The following is a 20,739-nucleotide window of genomic DNA, read 5'->3' as shown; positions in this document are numbered from 1 at the left end:
GCAAGTCTGTAGTCTAGTTGAGAAAGAGGGCGGTGGGAGGAGAGCAGTAGAATATTTGCATATTTCTTGCAATTTTGTCTTGCTAACCAAAGGCTCACAACAGTCTAGTTTGCTGAGGCACAGAAAATTTAGCTAAACACCTTTCAGATCATACACTCAGAGGGACAGGACTGTGTTACACCTGCAACACGCACAGATCTACACACAGGGTAACGAGGGACTGGGATATACTGGATAATGAAAATCCCAATTAAAGCACCAGAGAAACGTATCTCAACAGCCAAATTGCTCCAGCTACAAGACATCAGGATTGGTTATCTGACACACAGCTCTGGCCCCACTGGACCTGCACTGGTTCCGTGCAAGCTGCTCAGGTGCTCTCATGCTGCTCCCTTCAGCACCATGGTTTGATACCCAAAATACCATAGACATTGGTACAGACATCTGAGCCAGCTTGGGTCCGCAAAGCTCATTAGCTCGCTCTCTTAATTTGATACAAATCAAACTAAATGGTTTCCAGGCTCAGGGTGTCCTTAGAATTAATAGAACTGCAGTCATTCAGTGCTGTATCCATGCTAACACGTTCGTGCACAAAATCAGCCCCATGTGTACGTTCCCCCAAACTGGTCAATCTGCACTGCAGGGAGGGAGCAGCTGGTGCTACCAGAGCTTCACGTCAGACAGGCAGTTGTGTATGCAGCCTACATTTTCCCATCACATATATAATTCTTCTGCAAAAGGTCTGACAAGTTATTTAAGGTGCTACAGTCCTGCAGTGCTAAGAGAACACAAGAGAATTCAGCAGCCATGAGGATGGGTTTGGGGAAATCAGTGGCAGAACCTCTGACTGAAGCACCTGTAAGGAAGGACAGCAGGGGCCCATGTGGGGTCAAAAAGGGGAGCAACCGACTGCTTGGGCAGCATTTAGTGCTCATCATCTGTCCTCCTCCAGGGAGGAAAATGGCAGGCTGGATGGGCTATTACTCAGGTTGTGTTCTATATATAAAGGCCAGAAAGTACGTCAAAGAATGAGGCACCCTGAGGACACAGTGAGGGGCAGAATGCCCCGTTCGGGCTAATGTACACATTTCAGTTCCATCTGATGAGAATTAGCACTGTGCCTTCTCGACTTTGGCTTACACTGGGGGGGGTTGGTGGAGCCTCTTCAGGTAATTGAGAACACCCTGGAAAATGGTCTTTTTTTTACATCAGCCCTCTCCCAGCTGGGGAAGACTGCTGGAGTGCTCTCAGTCATCCCAGCTCCTCAGATCTTCTGGTACTCTTCTCTAATGTGCTCCCCCGCCACTGCAGCCAAGGAAAAACCTGCTCTGATGAACCTTTTCATGGTCCTGTCCAAAAGTCCTCTCTCCTGATGACGAGGCAGGACTGCTGGCCCTTACTGCCCTGACCCAGCATAACTCTCCAGAGCACCAGTGGGGCAATTAGTAGAGAAGGTTCTTCTGCACTAACCAGTCACTGGCTTCTGGTACCCAGAGGATATCAGGTTCCACAATTGCATTAAACAGACCATCAAATCCAAAATCAATTCCTAGCCCCCTCCTCTACTTTGGCAGCTAGGGGCTTGAGTTGCAAAGGCTAATTGAATGTTAATGTCTAGCTAAGCTCTGTGCAAGAAATCTCTTCCACTAATAGGTCCTATTTTATAAGTTACTCCTATCTCAATAAATTTAGACAAGTATAATTAGAGACTATTATTTATGGCATGAAAAAAATCAATATCATCATAAAACTGCTGACAGCACTCAGCTCTTAGGCAAAGACCGCAGAGCACAAGGTACTTGTGTTTAAAACTTACTGCGCCTACTCTTCACTGAGCTATTCCTTCTGCAAACCACTGGAGCACATGGACACGTTTGGCCCATTTGCTCTGAGGAGGGGACAACACACAAAGTCCATCCCTGGCTCTGCTGCTTCCTGCACACAGGAATTGGAGGAATCCCCTTCCGCTGCATTATGCACAGAGGCAGGCACCAGAAGTGAAGTCTCAGCCCTTTCAATTAGGAGCTTTCATTCCACCCATGAAAACAACTGGCCCGTATTTTATAAGTGTCTGTTGCTTAAGTAACTACCCTCATAAAGCAAGCAATTCCCACTGCCTTTGAACTCGGGAGTAATTTGGATGTTAATCCAATCAGGAAATGCAAACCCCCTTCCTTACAAGTAGTAAAGAACAACAGCTCTGCACCATAACTGTATACACTAAATATTTAATACACACGCATACACACACAAAATGCATCCATGGAGGGAGAGAGGGAGAGAGGGAGAGAGATGGAATTAGAACAACAAAAATGTGCTTTACTCTATAAAATAGACTTCTCCGTTCTCGGTGTAGGCCATCTCCCAGTTTTCCGGCAGAGGACCTAGGTTATCCTCGGCAGAAGGAGGTAGGTATTGAGGGAGGTTCTGAGATGGTTCCGTGGTGGGAACGTTGGTGTGGCTATCAATCACAGACGGTGGGGCTGTCTCTCTCACGATATGCACGTTATGCTCGTCTTGGTCACCAGACTCTGCTGTAGAATAAACAAGCACAGATAAAAGTGAGAATCAGTCTTTTTCTCCTCCTGTTTGCTCTTCCACGTTTATCCTAGCAGTCTTCCTCTCCTTGCTTTTTAATTCACAAGACAGAGCAACAGATGAACCAAGGGCAGAGCCTCGGCAGTCTTCTTGCCAGCAGGGACGAGCTTGCTTTGCCCACACACACTCTGCCTGTCAGACCCCAGCCAAACAAATCAGGAGCTGTGATCAGCTCCTATGTTTGCTCTCACAGGCCCTGCTGAGGTACCAAATTCTTCCAAGCTGTCTGAGGCCAGGGCTCACTGATGTAGATGAGTTCAATGGGCTTTTGAGCAGGCTTACAGGTTCACTCCTGCAGTGCCGATTGTGGGACAGAGATTAGGAGAATAAAATTTCCTGTTTGAAGAATGATCAAAAGGGGAGATTTTTACAAATGCAGAAGGTTGCCAGAAGCTGAAAGTCAACAAGCTAATGGTGAATGTCTTCACTGCAGTGTGTTATTTTAAATTAAAAATTAAAATGAATGTCAGCACTGCATGACGTGTCCACATGTTGCTGCTCACTGGTGCCTGTTCTTGCTATCTGAGGAGGTTTACTCCGTGGCTCATCCTTATATCCTTCCAGTCAAAGTCAGTCAGGAGTATTTTAAGATGTATCTGGCCCTTCTCCCTCTAAGGAAACATTTTTGATGCTTGCAGCTATGCATCTTTGAGCTGTATCCATGAAACACTGCTGCTCATTCCTTCCATCCCTAATCACAGTAAATGCTCCCCAGGAAACAGGTCTGTGCCCCTAATTCCTTCACAGAAAGGTTTTGGCAACAATAGACAAATTCTAAAATCAACCTTATGTCTCCCAAAGGGATTTCCTCTGTTTGGTTCTTGCAGGTATTGAAAATTTATGGCAGTACATCCCATGAGAATATCAGTACAAGCAGCAGTCAACACACTGAACAAAAGACTGAGAGATCAGTCCAAGTCCCCGTAGAGTGGGGCTCCACAGACAGGACCTCAACCCTGCTCTCCCGACCAGAGACCATGGACATCCTCCACTCACATCCCACAGCCTTGGAAATAGCTCCTGCACTATTCTAGTTTGTGTGCTGCCATTACCAAAAGACAAGATACTGAACAGAATAAACTGGGAGAAACAGGAAGAAAAATATCTATACCAGTACTCTCAGTGCCTGCTTTTCAGCCTTCCTGGTGTTTGATATTTTTAGGTAGAAGATAACAAGATAAAGCACGAGTGAATCATCGCCAGCTTAAAACTGAGAGTATAAACATGCCAAAAATCTGGAAAACACAAGTCACCGAGAGGTCTTCTAGGGAAGCAGGAGCATTTTAATATGGCTAGCACACTTACATGTGAAATAAGCATAAGGAATCACTTTGGTATATGAGAAATAACTCTTTTCTTGATTCTGTGCCCATTTAATGAAGGCAAGGGGCCAGAGTGTGATAATGTTGTGACAAATGAGCTGCATCTTCCACTATTTCATCTTGTGAAGGAAAACAAGGAAGAGAAATGATGCTCAAGTTACTTCAGGGGCACCAAACTGAGATGGGCAGCAAAGAAATCAGACAGCATCTCCCACCAGCTACCTCCCAAAATCAGACCCCTATGACAAAGGCTGAGGCTACTGCCATGTCACAACAATTCAATTCTTGAAACTGGGCTGAGGAAGCAATGCTCTAAGTGCTAACAAATACTAGAACTGGGGACATGGGGAAGAGCTCTTGCCCCTCAGAGCTTCACAAACTTCCAGCTGATTTCTGGGGGAACTCAGTGGATCTCCAACAGTGTTTTGCTCTGAATCTGCCTGCACAGCACTTGACTTTAGATCGCAACCGTTTCCAGTGATCTTTAAGCTGGTGCTTGATGGTAGTCATGGTGGGACTGAGATCTGTGTTCAGCAGGACACAAGGCCTTCTCAAAACACAGAGTTTGCACCCAAGCTTCAGATCTCATTCCTGCAGCTAGCAGCCCTAGATTTGCTGAGAGGTACCTTGGAGAAGAGGACCTTGAAACTGTATGTGATGGGCAGCTCTAGATGCAAGGAAGGGGAAGAACAGCAACGTATTTAGTAAGCAGCAATAATTAATTTCAAATGTAATCCCGGTTGAGTCATTCCATACTGTTTGTAACTGTCAACTACAGCTCAACTCTTCCTTGACCTTTCTGCCATTAATGGATTTGAACTTTTCCACATTTCTTTCTCATTCAGCTCAATCCCACAAGGCCTTTTCGGAAAGACACAACTGTGCATGTGGTTGTTCACACCTGGACATCTTCCATTCAGGTGCTGGTCAGCTCTGTTTGAGGTTTGACAGCTTTGCAGAAAACACATTAAAAACAACACCCCCCCTGTCAAAACACCCTCCAAAAACCTTCCCCACGTATCCTAATTGACAGACCACGATATTTGTGCTTTACCTGTGAAGCTACTGCTCATTTCAGGTACATCATCCTCTTCCTCATTCTCTGTATGCACTATGCCAGCATTTTGCATATCATTGTAAGACTTGGTTCGCTTTGGAGTCGACTGCTTGGAGCCAGACTGCAGGTTTTGCAAAGCATCGGTGGAAGTCACTTTCCCACTGAGGGGCTGGCTGGGAGGCTTGGGCGTTCCATAATAGTTACCTAGGCAATAGAGACACATTTGCATCTTCACAAGAGAACAGTTTATAGCAGCAAGGTTTCTATTTTATTTTCTTTACGGTTCCACTAAAATTTCTGCCCCTCCCCACAAATAAATAAACAAATAAGCTGACACACGCCATTCCCATTCCTGGGGGTGCATATTTCATCTCTGCAGCAGACACAGAAATATTTCTTCCCCTTTTAGTTATTCTTGTCAAATCTAAAAGGAGAAGCAATGGTTGCATTGTTTAGGTGCACTGAGCGTACATGGGCTAAAACAAAAGGCAGTCATGGTGAATAGCAAAACTTCATCTCGTTACATCTGAATTTCAATTAGTAGCCTTTTTACATGTGTGCACCCACACAATGCTGTGGCAGATCTGGAGTGAGCCCTGCAGAAAATAAAAAATTCATGACTGCTATCACCAAGAGAAGTGATGAAAGGCTCGATGGCCTGCTTTAATACACAGGTTCTTTTAGGGGGGATGTTGCGTTCAGAAAGCAAAAACTACTCTCTCTCTCTAAAAGAAAACTTTGTCAGAGGAGAGAAAAGACAAGATACCACATGGCACCGCTTTCTTCAAAGAGGAAATTCAGCAGTTGGGTCAACTTGGGTAGAAGTGAACAACCAGACCTTAAAGTTAAACTTGAAGGAACAAAGATGCACCAACAGTTACACAAAAACACAGCTCTCAGCCATCACCAACTGTGATGGAAACAGAGCAAAGTGCTCCCCTGTCATTTTAAGTGACTGTGGAAGAAACACAGAATAAGTGCAGGTTCATTGATGCCAGAACCACACGGAGGTATTTCACTGTCCCTGTTTCACTTCACACCACAGCAGTGCTTTATTTGCCCTGACACACTCCACAGGAACCTCAGGTCTGGAATCTATTCCTGCAGCACTTAGTATTAAAGGAATTCAGACCTATTGCAAGGTGCATCTTTTACTTTTTACACAATGTTCTGCTATATATAACTGTTTTACATAAAACTCCCCAAAATTTTCCCTTTCAGGAATTATTGATAATTTTTGTTTGCCACCTTTGGATTCCAAGGGCAGACTTAAAAATTAACCCTATACCCTCTGGCATGATAAAATGTAAAGGATGCCCTCCCCTATAGCTTTGCCTGTGGGAACAGTGCAAAACTCTTCTCTAAAATATACATGCACATTTATTTACATTCTTCATCGATCTCCATAAGCTATGTATAACCTGACAGCATTATTTTTCAATTTTTCAGTACATATTTTCTCAGCCAGTGTGGGAGATGATTGTGTTTGAGACCATCTAAGGAACCTGAAGGTGCACAAGTCCGTAGGACCCGATGAGATGCATCTGCAGGTCCTGAGGGAACCTGGATGAAGTTGCTACGTCACTTTCCATCATATTTGAGAAGTTGTGGCAGTCCAGTGAAGTTCCCACTGACTGGAAAAGGAGGAACACAATCCCCTTTTTTTAATATAGGAGGATCCAGGGAACTACAGGCCAGTCAGTCTCACCTCTGTGCCTGGCAAGATCTTGCAGCAGAGCCTCCAGGAAGGAAGATCATCAGGACCAGGAATCACCCTGGCTTAGACTGGCAGAGTCCACCTGGGAAGACCACTCAGGACACATCACATGTTGCTATCTTTCCCCCTCACTGTTTCTCATGAGGTAAAGAAGTATTTCTTACAGAGTTGAAGCCAGAGAAGTTGGAGCAGCTCCTCCCTCCATGCTTTTACAGCCGGAGTACTAGGACAGCAACACGTGCAGGTTTGCCTTAGCAAGGTGTGTCCCAGCCTGTACACAACGTCGTGGATTCAGCTCCCCAGGAGCAGCAACACTCCGCAGTGCTTTCATCTTCTGTTCATCACTTCAGAATCTTAAATGTACATTGATGCATAATTTATGGGGGAAAGGAAATTACTTCTTCTGCAAAGAGCCTCTAATGGGTACAAAGGTTCCGCAAGCAGGTTGCAGTCTCTGCTAGAGAAATAATTCTTATGCTCTACATACTGCAGGATTATTTTATACAAAAAGAGGAGGAATGGAGGAGAGAGAGTGCAAAGGGAAAATACAAAGGTAGGTGGGCAAACAAAAAGGATAATTAACCCTGCTCCCACCTATCCTCTTTGGCATTTCTCATGAATGATCACGCTATTCTGGGATTTTGGGGTCCTTTTTTTAGGTTGTTTCTTTGTTTTTCCAGGGGAAAAAAGAAAGTGTTTTTTAAGGATATAAACTGCTAAGCAGGGAGAGCCATGTGTATGCCATACACGTGAGAACAGCTTTTATTTATGGCACTGCACATCACTATTTTGTGGTCTGTTGTAAATGGTTAAATCATTTAGGATGGATGCAAGAAAGTGAATGAAGGGGATATATAGATGTTAATAGTATGGATTTTATTTCCCCTGGACAAGAACATAAAACAGATGTTACCATTCCTCTTCCAATTACAGAGAAATATATGATTATATCTTTGAATTTTGTTCCTCTTCAGTTCCTCTAGCAACAGCAAGGCTGGAGTTCCTAACAGTCCATGGAGAGCTGTTCCTCAGCAGAAAAACAGGCTTCTCTAAAGTATTTCAGATTTTCTTACACAGAAATCACTAGTCATTTTTCAACCAGCCATGGCTGTTGACACTATAATTAATGAACAATTATTTTCTATGAAGACAGTGTTCTATCTTAGAGGATCCCTCTAAGTATACATGAGCATATAAAAAGAGCAAATATGAATTTGAAACTGAGCATGGCTCTGCATGTGTGGGTTTTATGGGAAATGCAGCCATTGGGGCTGAACTTTTCTTTTTTCTCCACAGGAGGCAGATTAAGCCTGAGTCAATATTCTAAAAAAAAAAAAATCACAGCTCTTCCTTCAGATTCACACAAGGACAAACAGGCTGGGGAAATAACCCAGCTTATGATGAAAATCTTCAAAAGAATGCACCAACCCAGCTTCCAGGTGACATGGAGAATGAGAGAAAATGGAAATACTATTTTTTCCTCATAATTGCTGGATGCAGTCAGACCTATTTTTCTTCTCTAAGAAGTTATTTTTGAAAATGTGGCACATGGGCCTGAGTGTGGGGGCAGACACACTATTAGGGGTGGCTGGTACCTAAAATTATCATCAAAACTCATGTTTCATCCTAGAAATAGGAAAGAGAAAATATTTACCCTGTGACTCAGAAATCTAAACGTGCCCCATTAACAACAGTGAACAGCCCAGCAAGAGTTTTACAACACTCAGACTTGACATTATTCATTCAAATTAAATCTGCCAATGTTTACCAAAAAACATACATTTAAAAATATGCTTTAACTGTGTTTTGCGAGCCACTTGTAAGCCTAAAGAAGGGGCTAACTCCACAGCCAGTGTAATTTGTACTGAATATCCAATCAGCTCTAATTATTAACAGCATGTTACATGTGCATACACAAGCATCTGTCATCCCAGAGGATCCCAAAACATTTTCTGAAGTCAGTACAGTAGTTAAGGCAGGACTCCCCGGGGTGCTGAGCTCAGGTGAAGCTCCGCAAAACTTCTGAGGACCGTGACCCCAACAGGATGTCTCAAAGCTGGAAAGGAACAGCCTGTCTCCCAGACAAAGGAGATTTCTTGAACAAGGCGGCAGGAAACCCTCTACTTTTCTGTGGAAATGCCAGTTCTGAAGCAGCCAGCATGGCATAAATGGCACTTTCCCATGTCTAATTCCTATGGGAACGAGGCTTCTAAGTTTACCCTCTTCTCAATCCCATTTGAATCCTGCCTACAGCAACTGAATTAATAGCTAATAACAATGCATTCACTCAGCAGATGCACATACCATTAACTGAATCCCTTGTCATCACCTTTCACTAACCCTTATTTTATTCAGTCCCTTGGCGCTTAATACTTATTTAACCATAACTGAAGTTCGATGGCAGCTTTTGCAGCCAAATCCATGACTTAATACATGCACTCTTAAAGCACCACTGAGGAGAGTGGACAAAAATAACAATAATGAAAAAGAAAAAAAAAACAACAACCAGAAGAGCTATTTGAAATGAGTTGGTTTCTTTTCATCTCCTTATCTCCAAGTGTCGGCAGCTTACACATTTTAGCATCATGCACAGTAATTAGACTTTGGTAACAGCTTATCACAACAATAAGACAAGTTCCCATCATCATAACACTTCTTCCTCTGCCAATTCAAGCAGCTTCCACCCTGTCCTGCAGTTTCTGAATTAAAGCAATGCTGTCAGCCAAGAGAACTTTCTTTTAAAGTTTTAGAGACCAAGTGGTAATGGAAAATTTGCTTATATGTCAAGATAACAAAAATTCTTATTAAATATACCCCTGGTGGGAAGTAAATTCACAAACAAACAACCCTAAGGTGTTTGTCACTTGGAATTTGAAATGCAGTTCACAAAAATACGCCAACTAGCTATCCCTAAGTAAAATAACTATGAGTCTATTCCACAAAAATTTTTGCCATTCACTATTCAATTTAATTTGGGTTGAAAGGGCTCCATCCAGCCAATATGCTGTTTCTGGAATGGACAGAAATGCACAAGAACAGAGACAATCTAACAGGTTCAAAAGTGGTTTCCTTGTGGAGAAGGAAGAGGAGACCCTGGAGTCTGCTGGGGTGGGGACAGGGTGGCAGAGCTGACATGGAAAGGTGGAAGAAGGCAGAGGAGCTGATGGCAAGGTCAGACACGAGCTTGACCATTAATCCTTGACCATCAATTGAAGAATGTGGTCCCAAACCATATATTTGAGTTACTTTAATCTGTAGGTGTTTGCTCTGCAGCTCTTCTCTTTCCTGGTGTGAAGAGATTTATGCCTGGGATTGGGAGTGTATTTGTGTCTCAGAAAAGGACCATGAAGAGCTCATGCAGTTCTGAATTTACTGATGCCTACTTGTGAAGCCTAATTTTGCAATTATAAAAATCCCATGAAACTCAAGAGCCTCTGTGCAGCACAGAGGACCCTGCGTCCATGAGAAGTGCATCTGATCTTCAAAGTGACCACTCTGTGTTACAAGGACTCCATTCATAGCTCATGTTTTAAAAAGCAGTTCATAGCTTACTGTCTTGCTGCAAATGAGTATTTTGGGAAAAAAACTTGGAGATAAGCAGCAAAATTAAGCAAGGCCTTGACACGAAGACTTGAAATGCAATTATTAATGTAATTGTTTTCTTTTCTGAGACACAGCTCTTCTCTGCACTGTACAAGAACAGAAACAATTGACCCTTAATTTTAGCAGAAGAGCTTCTGCTCATTTAATCCACAAAGAGTGCTTGTGTCTGATTAACACAGGATGAATTGGTTCCTGGGAGCAGAGCTCCTGCCACAGTGTTTTGTCTGTTCTCTTCCCAGATCACATTCTGCTACAGTTTTCCACATTCAGATGACAGATCTGGCTGCTGTCTGCGGGATTCACCTAGCTGCAACTGCACATTGATTAGCAATTGCCTTGAGGAAATTCAGAGTATCCAGGCAACCGGGAGGAGGCCACAGATACAGCATCTGGATCGGAAGCAAAACAGGACACGAAGGAGGATCTCAGAGAAATTAACCTATAATATATGCATTTGCTTTAAATAGCAGATTTGCTGTCAATTTTTGCAGTTATTAATGGTGGGATTAACTGATAGGTCAGTTTGGGTTTCCTGTTAAATATGTCAAACTGTTACAATCTGCACATTTCAATTTATGTCTGAAATTTAACATATACTCCAATTAGTGTCCTAAAGGCAATGGCAGCATGGGAGAAAGTCACCTACAGAACAAATCACTCTTACTGTGTTGAGATATTGCTAGGTACTGCCACATGCTACTGTGCAATGATAAATAAATAAGCAGTAAGGCCTTGGTAGCATGGGTCATGATGTGGCTATGGAAGCTCAGAGTGTTTCATGAGACCAGCTATATTATACCAACTGCTATATCCACATGCAAATAGATTAAAAAAAAAATCATAGGGAACATAAATGAGCATGTGCTTGTGGATGGCATATACAGAAAACAGGAGAAGCAGCTGGAAACACCCTACCTAGCACAAGGAGGTAGGACTAAAGAAAATACCATGTCAAGCAACTGCAACATGCAACCCTTCTTCTTGCAAATACTTAAATGTTCATATATATATATAGTCCCACCATGAGGATGTGTCCCACTAACACCCTCCCTCTGTGGAAGGTGGTGGTGTGTGTATGGCAGCTCACAGTGAGCTCTGCAGTGGCTGGAAATGCCACAGCCTGTGCAGGCTGGGCTGCCTCTGCAAAGAAGGAGTTTGATAACACCAGTGAGGAGCAGCTAATTCTAGAGTCTGAAGAACACCCACTACCAAAAAACAACCCCAAAATATGCCTGGCTGCCATCTATCAATGGTCTACCAGGAACAGCCTTTAACACATCAGACTGTGTTTAGAGAGCAAATGATACCTTAAAATAACCTAAACTCTAATTTAGGAAAACAGCAACTAATTCACCGTATCTCTTTTTGCCAGAGGTGGTTGGGAACCACCTTTTCCCCAAGGTTTATGTTTTAAAATGCACGACTGCTACTGAGCAATTTCTGACAGAGCTCACATTGGAAAACTTCCTACTGAAGGTGCAGAGAGAGAAGCCAGTGAGGAATGCCACAGGAAGTTCAAAGCCACTCTGCACCCCGATCAGATATTTGAATATTTGCTTTTATAGAACAAGAGTTACTCAGGTACCACTTTAGCTGTTTGTAAAATGAAGCATTGTTATCAGATGACACTTCAGTACAGCAGCACTCGTGCTCAACACTGATAATCATGCACATACATAACAACGTGTTGCCTTTTTTTCTGTACTAGTGGTTTAAAAAATAACAAGGAAAAAAAAACACCAAGCAAAGAATAAAAGCCAAGGATAGAAGAGGAATCTGCAGTGCACAGATGTTAATATGTGGATATTGGACATGATACATTAAAATGGTGCTAAAGGAGCCTTTATGATTTATTGACTCAGTCTGTAGTACGGAGACAATAATAAGCGGATCTTATCTTATTAAGTGGAACATGTAGTTCCTCTGCATGGGCATCCCCTGCATCTGCCACCCTTACTCTTCCAATCTTGCTGTCATGTTTTTCCTGCCACAGACACAGCTTACATTTCAAGGTTGGACCAAGTTGCTGAGACCCACAGGCTGCGAAGGCACCAGAAGCCCAGCAAAGCAAATCCAGCCATTTTGCCAAAGCAGCTGGGGGAGTGGGGCTGCTGCAGAGAAACCCAAGGAGAGCCAGCACATCAGATAAATTAGGCTAAAGGCATCTTGATTTGAAGCATGTTGCTGAATACACCTCTCTACTTCAGCTGAAATTTTAACTGCACTGTTAACGTAATTTATTACACTCATTAAGTACCACAATCGGAGACCCTGTCTACAATAGCTAGTTTTATACACTTTTAAAATGTTAGCAAGTCACCCCATTACATCTTAGTCATGAGACTAATGCAGATTACTTATTACTTCTCTTGGCAATCACATAACACTTGTCCTGAGAATGAAAGATGATGCCTTGACAATAATATGCTATAATGTAATAACCCTTCACATGTTATAAAGTGCAGCACTTTTTCTTTTGAGGATCACTAAGTGCTGGGCAGGCATTCATTAATACTGCCTCACCAGACCCTGGTGATACAGCCATCCCCATTCAAAATTCAGCCACCATGCCATTGTCCCCGTGTGCCTCTGCACAGCTCCCATCCCCACTGCTGCCTCCAGCACAGCCCTCCCAAATACTGTCGCTTCCACTCTCTCCCTCCTATTTGCAAGAGCAGATAGCTGCAGGTACAGGGTATCTGCTGAAATATTAATGAAGGGAGAAGTAAGTGTTGTTTTAATATTCTCCAGGCCAGTAACCTGAAGTATATAGCAGTTACCTGATATGCCCAGGGCCACTCAGCAGATGGGCAAGAAATGGGAATAAAATCTGGAAGTGGTGGCTCTGCTCAAAACAGCCCTCCCTTGAGGTCCCTGTGAGAGACTACAATTCAAACACAGAAGTAATTGCTAAATAATTAGTAACCTACACAATTACTTCCATGCATCCATCAGTATTTTCTGCCCTGAAGGAGCAGTCAATAAAAACCTGAGATTACAATTATGGTGCTTTCCTATCCACCAGAAGGCCTAGACAGTGTGCAGCCTAAAAAGACTTTTCCTTCCTAATGAGTATTGTCAATGGGAATTTTTAACTGCCTTGAGTGTGTTATGTGCAGCTTTACCAGCACCCACGTGGGGCAAATTCACCAATACTGGTGCAGCATTGCAGCTTTGGGCGGGTCTTCCAGGGCTTCAGCTCCTGCTGCTGGATTCATGTGATCCACATGTAGCTTTCATTGGGGAAGAAAGAAGATGTTTCTGGGCTTTATGGTTAAAAATCAGCATGTTAAAACTGGAACTGAAAATCTCAGGAATTAAGGCTTGCCAACGTCCCCTCCCACCTAAACACAATTTTTGGAGCCTTTGGGGCGCAGAACGCACCGGGGAGGTGACAGGTGACCAGAACAGCAGCTGCCCTGCCTGCTCGGCATTCACCAGGATGTGAATCAAAAGCTGTCCAGTGGAACCTATTGGCAGTGCACCAAAAGAAATAATAATGACATTACACAGCCCTGTAGGTCAGCAACACCTTTTTTTGTCCTGTTCAGCTTGCACTTTCTCTTTTTGAAATTAGAGCACTTTCAAAACCCAGGTTGTTCTCTGAAAACTTGATATACACTCCTACTCTTTTATGGTTTCCAACTGTTCTCTTCTGCTTGTTCTTTATTCTTTCCAAATCAATAGTACTTGTATGAGCATCAAGACCTGTGTGTTACCCCTCTTCTGATGGCTCCTTGTTTTCCAGTCTTTCTCCCCAGAAGTTCTCTGCAATAACTGTTACTAAACACATGCTTGTGCTATGTTTTCTCCTGCAAGGTTTTTTTCCATCTCTGCAATTGTTTGATTCTGACTCAGTACAATGGGTAAAATTATTAATAATAAAAGCCACGCATTAAAGGTATTATTTTATTGTTCTTCAGGGAGAAATAGAAGATTATTTCCTTATGCTGGGTACCATCCCTCTGGTTTAGAATAAGCCATTACTGGTCAAAAATACAGCCAACTTCATCATGGTGGTACATCAAAAAAAAAAAAAGGCAGCAGCAAAATGCAGCATAAAACAAATTATAATTAATCTAAGACTGTAAAGCTGGGCAATAACAGAGACTTGGACATTAAAAGTCTAACTTATTTTGTGGTCTGGGTTTTTTGGCAGATTGGGTTTTTTTTTAATAGACAAAATTGCTGGTGATTGCAGCATTGAGTTTGAATCACACCATCTTCCAAGATCTAATCAAGATCAACACTGTCCTGATCAATACAGTTGTAAAATAAGATTTCCAAAAAAAGTACAACAAAGCCATTAAAGAAATCTCAGAAGGCAGCAAAATAATTTCTTGAAGCCGTAAGTGAAAAATGAACTCTATTTATTTCACATTACAATCAAATAGTAATGTGTCTTGATGCATATGTGCACACATGCATCATCATTATTTGCTTTATTCTTATTGATTTTTCCTTCTATGGGCCAGCACTCCAGAACCACAATGCACCAGCATCACTGATGCCAACAGGGAAAGAGGCTTCTCAGCACTTCTGACAAATTATTCCTTTAAAGTTCAGACACTTCTATCACCCACAGAAATGAAATACACATTAGACTTATGAGAAATCAACCTCATCTTCAAGCAATTCAAAAGAGCAACCCATGAAACCTAAACAGTTTAGCTGCTGCTGCACATAATCACATAAGCAATGAAACTACCATGTTATAACTGTCCCAGATGGATACAGCATTTCCTGAAAACTAATTCCCAGCATATCCCAGGAGCCAGCTTACAGACAGTTACCCATTTTGTCTTTCCAAGTGGAAAGGTCACCAGAACAAATGTGATCAGGAAGCAATGGCAAGGCCCTTCAGCTGATCTATTTTGAGCACCATGACAAAGAAAACTAATTTAGTGTTATAATTAGAAACATGGAGAGGAAAAAGCTCATTTTGGAGAAGAGTTGCTGCTGGAACGTTTGCATTGGTGCTGATGGAGCTAATCAGCTCAGAGAGGTGGAAGAGAAACCAAATTATACGTTTAGCATCTTCATGCAAACCAGGTTTGACACTGCAATTGTCTGCAGTTGGGAATGAGCACAAGGTTTAAAGGTGCCCTTACAAGGGAGTTTTTAAAGTAGTAGACAAGCAAATAGCGTTTCAGGACTTTTTTTTCAGACCTTGAAAAAACAAAACCACATGTCACAATCTTTCCTGTTCATGTTTGATGACTACTTTTCAAAGACTACTGGCCATTTGTGTGTAGCTCATATTTTTAAATGTATCCCATATTTCTTACTATAAAGAATAATTAGAATAAGTCTCCAAGAATAAGGCTTTTTCAATCTCTCATAATAACAGAAAGTCCCATTAAACTTCTTGCAAATGGAAATATGACATGAATGAGCTAAAGTACACTGGAAGGACTTTCAAACCTCTAAAATATTTCTTTTCATTGTCTTCTCAAGAGGTACATTTGAATGTTCTCCAGAGGAAAAAAAAAAACACAATACACTCCAAAAGGAGTTTTCAATTTAAAAGAGATACAGATTGCAGGTTTGGTTACACAAGTCCTATTGTGTACCTAAATACGGACAATTTGCCTGGCATTTCTCTGGGAGTCAAAGGTATCTTTTTCCTGCTCTCACCCTGGTTACATTTCAATGCCCCTTGGCTGCATCAGTGCTGTTGTTTGCAAAGTAGTGCTTTGCAAAAAGTAAAAAAGACCAACTCAATGACCCAAGTTAGAAGCAATTATCTGAGAATAAAGAAGAAAAAAAAAGTCCAAAAGCAGTGCAGCATGTAGCTATGTAGGGAACACAATTGGGTGATGAAGGATGTGTATTTAGGGAAGATGAAGGACAAGAAAAAGATCAGGAGAGAAGAAAAAGTGAACAAGATGAACCACAGTAGATACTAAGAACAGATGCAGACTGCCTCAGTATTTCCTTACTGGAGTACATATTGGATTTCCCTGGCATACTGATGTTAATCTTTAGAAGCAGTTAACTTTAAGGGAAAAGACAAAAGCACAGCAATTCCCTCTCTCAGGGTACAGAGAAAAGGGAAGTTAAAGCACTAGGATGGAAAGCAAGGTCCTAACTCGAGCAAGGGTGGTGCAAGTGTGGTGTCCTACAACGGCTATTTTAAAGTGCCCATGGCTCCATACCTTCATAAGTTCCTACTTCCAAAAGGGTCCCACTTCGCTCCAACTCCAGAAATTCCTCCACAGTCAGAAAGTTATAGTCCACACCAGGCACTTCTCCTTCTCTTGGAGGGCGGGTTGTGCCTGAAAGGAAAAATTAGCACATTGATACTAGTTAATGTTGTTTTCTTACCAAAGGTAAAAGGAAGAGTAAAAAAAAATTCATAAAGATGCAGCAGTACCTGTAGGATACAATTCTGTGAGCTACACAGTGTCAGAAGAGTTCAGTTACAAGTTAGGAGCCCTTGTAAAAACAAGACAAGACATAGACCTCTGGTTGAGCTGGAAGTATCAGCTGGAACAAAACAACCAAAGGACAATGGGTTTTTGTATTCTCAGAAAGACTCTCTGGCAAAGAAATCTCTCATACCACAAGCAGAAACACAGCTGGAAAAGTTTGGTATCTGGGAATATGCCAGCAATTACCTTCCTGCTATTAGCATTGTCTCTCATATGTCACTAAAATTGCAACCTGTATTCTCAGATAAGACAACTTCTTTCTAGGTTCCATTGTTTCTGTATCACTATCTCACCAAATGTTCTTTCACATCATAAAGATAATTTCTCCCTTGTTTCTTCTCAGTATTTTATCTCTATTTATATTATTATTTTTATTCAGCATTAAAAAGTACCATGAGACAGTTTTGATGCACCATTCTCACATGCTCGCTAAAGAGACAACCTGCCAACTGTTTGCACAGAAGTTCATCTATAAGTTCATTCCAGTTCAAGAAATATTTTTGAGTAATAAGTCACACTGAATCTCTCTCCAGCACTTGACAATTTAAATAGCACCCATGGAGAACGAGGCTCTGATCACTGCTACTCTGCCAGCTCTGAAACTCATCTCCCTTCTGACCAATTTACAGCCCTCTGAAGCATAGTGTAAGATGAGTCACTTCATGACTTTTTTGCTAAGATGGCTTGGGCCACTGCATTTTAGGTCACTGAGCACAGCTTCATTGATTAGGATCAATTTCTATTCAATAGCCTTTATTTTCCATGACTCTGGAGGTTGGGAGGTGGCTGGATTCTGTACATCTGAGATTAAACATAAATGACAAATTTACAGATGGTACAGGAAAGTGAATTTTGGAAGAAAGAGCAGAGATAGAGAGTTGGATGTGTCCGAGTGCTGTGGCTGCAACCAGTCTGCTGGCTTGGGAATAACTTCAGAGATGTGGAAACCATACCTAACATTTAATGAAGTATGATTTCTCACTTCTGAGGGACTTTTCCGGCCCCTGGGCAGCATCTTCTCAGTGCATACAATTTCTTAAACTCTCTATAAAAGGACAGAAGAAAGAATAAAGAAGCTGAGCTTCTGGAAACTAACTGGGAAGATTCCAGCTCTCAGAAGTTGAAAGAGCATAAATTTACCATGCCTGCATCTGGCAAATGTTCTCCTCAAGTGCCAGGGAAGCGGAAAGTCTGCTTATCCCCTATTCATCTGAGAGACTGTTCAAGAGGTCAGTCTTGCCAGAGTGACATCCTTGAAAGATTATCACTAATTTCCTTGATAGACATCCACTTTCTCTAACATCTTCCATTTCTTGTTTCAAAATAGAAACTCTCTCTTTTTTTATTTTTTTATTTACCATCACTCTTCAGATAGCCTACAAATTCCCATGGTTTTTCTATCACTCTTTCTCTTGGAGTTGTGTGAATGGGTGAAGGTGGGAGAAAAAGTAAGGAAGGGGATGGAAATGGTGATGAATATCTTCACCTTACTAGCAGAATTACTCTTTCCTATTTGAAAGGATTGGATTTTGCATTCTTTTTACTTTTGAATCCTTACAGTAAGACTACAACAACTTCTACCAGGTGGATTGTAACAGAAGACAAATGTCTTCCAAAGATCTAGTCCAGAGAAATACTGAAGCTGCTCCATGTGCCCCTCAGTGCCCCAGTGCCTGTGTTTCCATCCAAAGGCAGGCAGCAAAGCTGAGCAGGCAACGACCACACAGCTCCCTCCCTGGCACACAAGGAGCATGGAGCACTCACCAAGCAGCTGGGAAGAGGGGTAACAGCCCAGATGCAAGATCTCCCCCCTGAGATCTGACACCTCCATAGACACTCAGGCTGTGAGGACCCTTCCCAGAGCATCATGTCTGTTGGTCACTGCCACATGCCCCTAAACCTGGCCCACGAGAGGGAAGGAAGAATAATGAAAAGCCACCCCAATAACTATGTCCAGTGATGTGCTGTAGCTGTCCCATGCCTGGAGCACAATGGAAGTGAGAATTAGACTCTGCAGTGCTCCTCATCCATCAGTCAAAGGTCACCCCAGCCATGTGGCACACGAGCCAAATGACAAAGATCAGGACTTACATTTTCCCAGTAACTAATAACACATATTGATGAGACACAAAGATCAGGGAACTTCAGGACTGCTTTTACTTTATCTTTTAAAGCCTTTTCTTTCCTTTATCTATATCTTCCCACAGAGAGTATTTATTAATCATCTTTTTTCCCTTCTGAATTTTTATGGTGGTGAAATTGCAGTCAGCAGTTTACTAGTGCTGGCTGCCTATTTGACATGACAATTATATCTGCCATAATTCCTCTGAGCCATTTTAATGGATCTATTTGTTTCATCTCAGTGTTCTTAATTTCCTGAATATGTTCAAGTCGAAAAATTGCAGATGTGCTTGCTATCAGCACGACTGCCTGCAACACACACTGAATACATTAGGAACACCGAGTCGCCCCGTAAAAGAAAAACATTACATCACAGAGATAACATTTGTCACCTCACTCGGTGCTCAGCAGCAAACCGAGGGAAAATAAAAACTACATTGGTTAGGACTTCTTATCTGGGTGAAGGCGAAAAACCCAACAACTTTCCATGTTGCTGTCTAGAGTAAAGATTGCTTGCAGATGCTCCGGCTGTTATCCTGCTTCACATCTGAACAAGTGTTACTGAATGCAATTCAGGAAGGCAGGGGGAAGGGAAAACCCGCCTCCGTTTTTCTTGTAGCAGAATGACAGGCTGCCGGCTGGACACACGCCTGGCAGATGGCATTTCAAAGAGTTTTCATGAACCATCTGGGATGTGTACAATGATTACAAACCACACTTACAACAAAGCCAGAAGGGCTGCTTCACAAGGAGGGTGGGGGGAGAGGGCGGGCAGGAAGAAAGGGGGGAAGAAAAGAAAGCAAAGAGGCTCATAAGCAAACTCCATGACTTTTCCCAGGCACAGGGCACCAAGAATAATCAGCACCTTCCACCCAGAGCCTCTTCCACAGCCTGAAACAACTGCTCCACGACTGTGCAGCATGTGTGCACACAGGCCAATACCATCGCAGGCTGCAAGCTACCACTGCAGCTCTCTGCTGATAAACTCCAATTGTAATTAAGTCTCCCATCATTAACGTGACAGTTATGTACAAAGCATGGTGTGTGTGTGTCCTCCTTCCCCCTTTAAATTGCATTTCAGCATCCTTACCACAAGGATGGTCATCAGTGAAGGAGATGACTGTGCTTTTATCAGAGTTAATAGCAAGTTAGACCACTGCTAATGGCAGAATTAATTGAGCACAATAAGAGCTGTAGAGAGCCCAAACAAGAAATAACATATTCCATAAGATGAGCCAATCATATTTAAATACTTTAACTTGCCTGATATGTTTGCACTGAAACATTAAGTGGCATGAAATCTTATTGCCATTAGGTTGCAATTTAGCTAATTAATTTGAGCTACATCCATTGTGTGACTACCTCAGAATTGTTAATGCTACAATAAAAAGGAACTGGAACAGAAACTGAGTGGCTACCAAGTCCTTCTGTGCATTTAATGGTAAAGCTTTCAGTCTTATTTGGCTAAAATGTCGCACAACATATAAAACTAGTTAGATACATTACATTCACAGGGGAATTGCTCAAATCTCCTGTAGCCACAGAAGACTCACGAAAACAAATAATAAAAAAAGGCTACTGGTTAGCATTACCTTCTCTCATGGTCTACAGAGGTAAAACTACATAAAACAAGAGTAGCTCAGATGCTTGATGAAATGTTTGCCCAGCTGTTGGTTTGATTATCACACTCAAGCTATCTCCACCCCAGTTTATTCATGCATCCCTAATGCTTGGGCCACAGAAGAGGGATCTCATCACAGGCTGGAGAGCCCTCCTGAGAAACTGCTTCTAGGCACAGGTGAGTTTGTCCAAGCAGAGCCCAGCGCTGTACTTGAACTAATTTAGAGTTTGTCACCCATGCCTAGAATAACTGGACTGTGGCTCGGA

General features: G+C 42.3%; 1 protein-coding gene across 28 annotated transcripts in view; it reads right to left on the bottom strand.

The window, feature by feature from the left end:
- The window catches only part of MAGI1 (membrane associated guanylate kinase, WW and PDZ domain containing 1), a 351,112-nt gene that overhangs the window by 85,658 nt on the left and 244,715 nt on the right, over positions 1-20,739 (bottom strand). For all 28 annotated transcript variants that reach the window (XR_007904719.1, XM_051788759.1, XM_051788766.1 and 25 more), the window contains exons 3-5: positions 16,456-16,575; positions 4,975-5,181; positions 2,324-2,534 (exon numbers count right to left, since the gene is read on the bottom strand). Coding sequence is in view for 27 of the 28 variants with exons in the window: in XM_051788759.1 (XP_051644719.1) it covers positions 2,324-2,534; positions 4,975-5,181; positions 16,456-16,575 (538 nt within the window). In the remaining variant the exon portion in view is untranslated. The remainder of the gene's footprint in view (positions 1-2,323; positions 2,535-4,974; positions 5,182-16,455; positions 16,576-20,739) is intronic.

Source organism: Manacus candei, unplaced genomic scaffold (assembly GCF_025592945.1).
Source record: "Manacus candei isolate 608988 ecotype Guabito, Panama unplaced genomic scaffold, ASM2559294v1 h1tg000025l, whole genome shotgun sequence".
NCBI classification, from domain to species: domain Eukaryota; kingdom Metazoa; phylum Chordata; class Aves; order Passeriformes; family Pipridae; genus Manacus; species Manacus candei.
The sequence above is the reverse complement of the archived record's forward strand: the minus strand, read 5'-3'. Positions and strand labels throughout refer to the sequence as shown.